The sequence below is a fragment of the Neofelis nebulosa genome, chromosome 7 (genome assembly GCF_028018385.1).
Source record: "Neofelis nebulosa isolate mNeoNeb1 chromosome 7, mNeoNeb1.pri, whole genome shotgun sequence".
NCBI lineage: Eukaryota > Metazoa > Chordata > Mammalia > Carnivora > Felidae > Neofelis > Neofelis nebulosa.
The window spans coordinates 149,089,542-149,095,708 of NC_080788.1; the positions used below are offsets into that span (position 1 = coordinate 149,089,542).

A 6,167-nucleotide genomic window follows, 5' to 3' on the forward strand; every position below is an offset into this window, starting at 1 on the left:
ACAGTAGGCACTTAACGGATTGAGCCACACAGATGCTCCATTTTGTGCCATTTTCAATTGTGTGATTTTGTTATTTTTTTCATATACTATGTTTTAGGTGTGTGGAAATACAACATATTTTTGTATGTAGATTTGTACCCTGAACTTTTCCTGAGTTTATTAGTTCTAATACTTTTTTTATGGAGTTTCTAAGATTTCACTATAAGTTCAGGTGATTCTCAAACAAATAATTTTCTTCTTCCTGATTTGCATGTCTTTATTTCATTTTCTTACCTAATTTTTATGGGTACATCTTCAACTTGTAGGACCAGAAAGGTTTTTCCTTCTTTGCTTCTGTGTTCTTTGTCTGGTTTAAGGATTCAACTGACATAAGACAGATCTACAGAAGACAATAAATTTCATTTTGCATGTGCACAAGCTTCCAAATAATATGACACCCAGAGAATGAAGAAAGTAGGTGGCCCTTGTGCCTTTTAGAAAAAAAAATGGATTTGCGAAGAGTTAACAAGACAGAGATTTGGGTCTGGGCAAGTCAATTAGTGAGGAATTAACAAGGCTTGTTTGCACAGCCTTCTTGGTGCTAAAGTTCCCATTTCTGGTGTAAGGATGGTTCTTCCATTCTGGTAGAGGGAAAGGAAGTTTCCCAGGAGAGATTTATTTCCTGCTCTCAAGGGGACAAAGGAGGGTCACAGTTTCCTTAGACTAGCTGTTACTCAAGTGACTTTCCTCCAAATAAGCCATGTGACAAGATGACATACAGTGGGTGCCATATTTTACTGGTCTTCATGTTACCATGCAGAATACCTATGTAGGGAATGAGAATCCTTGCCCGGCTCCTAACATGACAGGAAAAGCGTCAGTTTTTCACTGTTAAATATGCTGTCAGCTGTGGGCTTTTCAACTACGGCCACAATTTTGTGGAGGTAATTTCTTTCTTTCCCTCAGTTGCTGAGATTTTTTAATAATGACAATTTGTTGAATTTTGTCTCGTTTTATATATATCAATAGATGATGATATAGGTGATCAATAGATGTGACTGCATTGTCATATATGACCCTTTCATTGTGCTGTTGCATTCACTATGCTAGGAGTTTTGCATGTATGTCCATCTGAGATATTGGCCTTTAGTTTCTCTTAAGGTGTCTTTTGATTTCACATCATAGTAAGGTTGGTCTTGTAGATGAGTTGGGGCATATTCCTTTCTTTTCAGTATTTGGTAAGAGTCTGAGAGGTATTGGCATTAAATATCCTTTATATTTTGATACAGTTCATAGATAAAGTCCTCTGTTACCAAGCTGAATTTTTTTCTTTAGGGGCGGGATATGATTAGATTATAGATTCAATCTTACTTGCTTTAATTCTGTTAATTTTCTATTTCTTCATGTACAGTCTTGTGGATTGTATAACTCTAGAAACTGCCTAGTTGCCCCTTAGTTATCTAATAATGGGTCTATAATTATCTAGGGATTTTCTGTTATTGTTCTTCACTTCTTTGGTATCAGTTATGTCCCCTCCTTAATTCTGATTGTATCTGTTTGAGTTTTACTTATTTCCTAGTAGAGATGCTTTTTCAATTGCATTTAGCTTTCCAGATATCAATTTCGATTTGTTAATTTTTTGTATTATTACACTCCTTATTCCTTTTATCTGTTCTAATAATTTCTAATGTTAGTTGAGTTAATAAAAATGCCAATGAATGTATCTGGGCAATTCTTATTTATATGGTACCACAAAGCACACAGAAGTGAGAAAACAATCCTGAGAAAGAAGAACAAACCTGGAGACAGCACACGTCCTTCTTTCTAAGTATATTGCATAGGTACATTGTCTATAACACTGTGCTGCTGGCATACAGTCAGACACACAGACCAGTGGAGCAGGTTACAGAGACCAGGATGAAATGTGTCTGGATGCAGTCAGCATATCCTCCATGAGATTTCATAGAATTAAAATTAGGGAAAAAATGGCCTCTTTCACAAATGGTTTTGAATTCCAGTGAGTAAAATAATGACATTTGGTCCTTATCTTATACCATACAGATATGTAGACTCCCATTCAGCTGTGATTGCCCCCTTGTGGTCCCCGTGCTCCTGTTGTTTCACAGATTCCCTGCAGAGATACAGTGACTCCTTTATTCCCCTCCCCATTTATGCAACATGCAAGGGTGAGACCTTTCCATCATGAGCACTGCAGACCCTTCTGTTCACAGGATGTCTCCTCCTACATATTTTCCATCTTTGAACCCTTCACTTTGCTTCTTGCCTATAAATATACAGTTATATTTCCTTTAATCATTGGTGAGGAACAATCTTGAATAGTTATCCTTATCAGCTGGCAAGAGTCAGAAGAACTTTTCATTTGATAATAGAGAGAACAAAAGAAAGATTTTTGGGCTCATAAATTCTACTTTCATGAAACTGGGATAAATGTGCTCAGCTTCAGACATGTACTACCTTTAAGAAAAAAGGAAGTGTCAATGCCAGAGACACGTTGGAGTCTGAGATTCAGAGCATTCTGTCTTTGAACGTAACGGGTTTCCCCAGATTGATAATCAAATTGTTTCTTGTTGGTGATGCACTTCTAAATTACACTGTATTTCTCCTGGGATAGGAATGTCAGTACCTATTATGTTATGGTTACCATGCAGAAGCATTCAGAAAACAAAAATGGTTTTCTAGATATGCCGGTCGGCTGATGGAGAGGGATTCACCTCAGGATGGAAGGTACCACGGTCTCACCCTACCCAAGCTACATGGTTAGATTTGGGGTTTTAGAGGTAGTGAAATTTAGGTACGTTTTGGACTTGACTTAATATGTAATGATTTGACATGTTGGAGGATTTGGGGGTGTGGTAATGTGAGTGTCATGTGGGATGGAGGTGAACTTTCCCTGACATCAGTGTGGACTGTGGTCATCTATGTCATTCTTGAACCTGTGTAGAATAACTTATGTGGCCAAAGGGACTTGTCACATGAGATTAATTTTGAGACATTGATATTACTGCCATGTGTATGAGTCTGGGGATGGCGTTCAGGACACAGATGGGCAGTCACCAAATGTCCATCTCGGAACTGAAGATGAGTAGGTCCTGAAGACAGCACATCTGTGGGAGGGAATACCTTGAGAATTGTGGGATGAAACCCCTCATCACCAGTCACAGACACTTTCTTGCATGAAGTTCAAGTCTCCCTCTGGATCTGAGTGTCTAACTGAACCCAGGTGGATATGCATGGATGTCCCCAAAATGCTCTGAGGCGAAGAGAAATGGTAAGGAAAGAAACATGAAGAAAGACAGATAACAACAAGGAAAGACACATAAAGGTGTCATTGCCATTGAGAGAGGACTTCTGGGGATGACATGCATCCTGTTTTCTGCAGGCTTGATTGGACGATGTTGGACACTAGCCAGTGGAGTTCGGGGGCAGCCCTACAAACTGGGCTCTGGGATGTACGACCAGAACCATAGCCACCCTCAAAGCTGACTGTATTGTGGACAAGTGACATGACTCGGGAGGTCCCTCACCTGAGGGTAAAGAGATGTTCTGGCCACCTGTGGCCCCCCCACCCTCTGAGGTCACTCCCTCCAAATGTTATACATTCACAGCTTCTATTGTATGTGAAATGTACCCTCTCTCAGTAAGGCGATGGTCCACTGCTGGTTCTGGGAGGATCCATCCTTGTGACCTTGTCTCTGGTATAAACCTCTTCTCTGTCTTCTAAGAATGAAAGCAAAGTTCCCCTTAACATGCAGCTAAAATCCAATATTGTGCCCTCACTTGGATCCAATTATTTTTTGGTGTAAATCACTAGTGAAATTGTCATCTGTTTGGAAATTCCCTTCAGAAGCAAGTACTGGAATACATGCGTGGTGTCAGGTGGTGTAGACCAGTGGAACAGCACATGGTAACCATGCATCCTCAAGGCTGAGCTTGTTCCCTAGTGAGGAATGGGAAGTACAAGGAATGCCAGGTGACACTAGTCTGTGCTTTCTGAGTACCCAGCAGACCTGGGTGAATGAGCCTGGTCCAGGAGCAAGGACGTCTACACACAGGCAATACATAGATGCCAGCTGTCTAGACAGACTGCCCATGAGACGGGGTCACAGAGAAGCAGGGAAGGGCAGCTGGGGTTTGAATTCCTACTCACGTGGCACCAACATTGGGAATCCTGAGTATGTTTGTTAATTAATGTCCACTACCAGTTAGGGATAAAATGGGTAAATGCAAGTTGTTAGACTCACTGCCCTAGATCCCATTGGTTATGACCATTTGTAACAACATTTGTCCCCTTCCTTTTTTCCCCCTGTTTTTTAATATATGAAGATTTTATTTATTTACATCTTTGTTAGTTAAAATGTAGTGTAGTTTTAGTTTTGGGAATAAAATTTAGTGATTCATCACATACATTAACATCCAGTGCGCATCACAAGTGACCTACATAATCTCCATCACCCGTTTAGCTATTTGAATCAGAATTTTTGTGTCCTTTGTGTAACTACCTTGTAGAGAAATTGGTGGGACATAAGGTAACTCTATTTTAACTTTTTAAACTCTTCTCCAGTGTGGTCACACCACTTGGCATTTCCACCAAGATTATAGGAAGGTTCCTCTGTCTCCACATCCTTGCCCATATCTGTTGTTTCCTGAATTGTTCATTTTAGCCATTCTGACAGGTGTGAGGTGGTATCTTATCATGATTTTGAATTGATTTTCCCCAATGATGAGTGATGTTGAGCATCTTTTCATGTGTCTCTTAACCATCCAGATGTTTTCTTTGGAAAAGTGTCTGCTCATGTCTTTTGACCATTCACTGAATATTTATTTGTTCTTCTGTGTTTGTTAAGTTCTTATAGATTTTGGATACTAACTCTTACCACGTATGTCATTTTCAAATATCTTCACTCCTCTGTCAGTTGCCAATTAGTGTTGTTGACTGTTTCCTCCACTGTGCAGAAGCTTTTTATCTTGATGAGGTCCCAATAGTTCATTTTTTGCTTTTGTTTTCCTTGCCTCTAGAGGCGTGTCTATTAAGAAGTTGCTGAGGTCGAGGTCAAAGAGGTTTCTGCCTGTTTTCTCTTATAGATGTTGATGCTTTTTGGTCGTACATTTAGGTTTTTCATCCATTTTGAATATATTTTTGTGTTTGCTGTAGGAAAGTGTGCCAGATTCATTCTTCTGCATGTTACTATCCAGTTTTCCCAGCACCATTTGCTGAACAGACTGTTCAGGAAATCTGGTTCTCTATTCTGTCCCATTCATGTATTTGTCTATTTTTGTGCCAGTACCATGCTTTCTTGATGATTACAGCTTCGTAATACAGCTTGAAGTCTATTGTTCTTGTAAGTATAGTGTTCCTGGTAAAACAAACTTTGTAAACCAGACCCGAGTAGGTAAGCATAGAGTCATGTGTCCAGAGAGGCTTCCTGGGGGAAACTGCTGTATGGAGAGGAAGCCCCAGGCCACAAAACCTTCCAACAACCCCTACCTGCACCTGCTCCTGGGAACACAAACAGAATGGTGCATAGTGTGCACCCCCTGGCGGTCCTGATCTTCTTCTACAGGGTGGTTTGTGTCTGGGCTCACACTGACAACCCCTCACTGTGTCCTTGCACAGTAATACATGGCCGTGTCTGCAGACCTCTGACTGCTTAGCTCCATGTAGTCTGTGTTTGTGGATGTGTCTGCTGTCAGAGTGAGTCCGCTCTGGAACTTCTGTGCATAGCTTGTAGAACCATCTTCAGGGTCAATGCTTCCCATCCACTCAAGCCCTTGTGCAGGACCCTGTCGCACCCAGTGCATATAGTAATCAGTGAATCTATATCCAGATACTTTGCAGAAGATCTTCACTGATGCCCCAGGCTTCCTCACTTCAGCCCCAGACTGCACCAGCAAAACCTGGGAGTGCACACCTGTAGAGAGGGGACAAGAGTGGATGAAATCAATGTTGACTGGTCCTGGTCCTATCCTGTGTCCAGGGACTTGGCTGACCCTTACCTGTCGCCACTGCCACCAGGTAGAGGATTCTCCAGCTCCAGTCCATTGTGAGGGGGTGTGTCTCAGGGTCTCCGGTAGAGGATGGCATTGTACGGTGATGCTCTCAGGGCACAGACACACCCATACTTAACCTAGTGCTCTGAGGACTATTTGCATAGCCATGAGACAGAGTA

At 41.3% G+C, this 6,167-nt stretch overlaps 1 gene segment (V, D, J or C); it reads right to left on the reverse strand.

The window, feature by feature from the left end:
- Positions 1 to 5,565: 5,565 nt before the first annotated feature.
- Positions 5,566 to 6,167, reverse strand: LOC131517880 (immunoglobulin heavy variable 1-46-like). The segment is given in 2 exon segments: positions 5,566 to 5,909; positions 5,995 to 6,167. Coding segments are annotated over 2 exon segments (402 nt in total).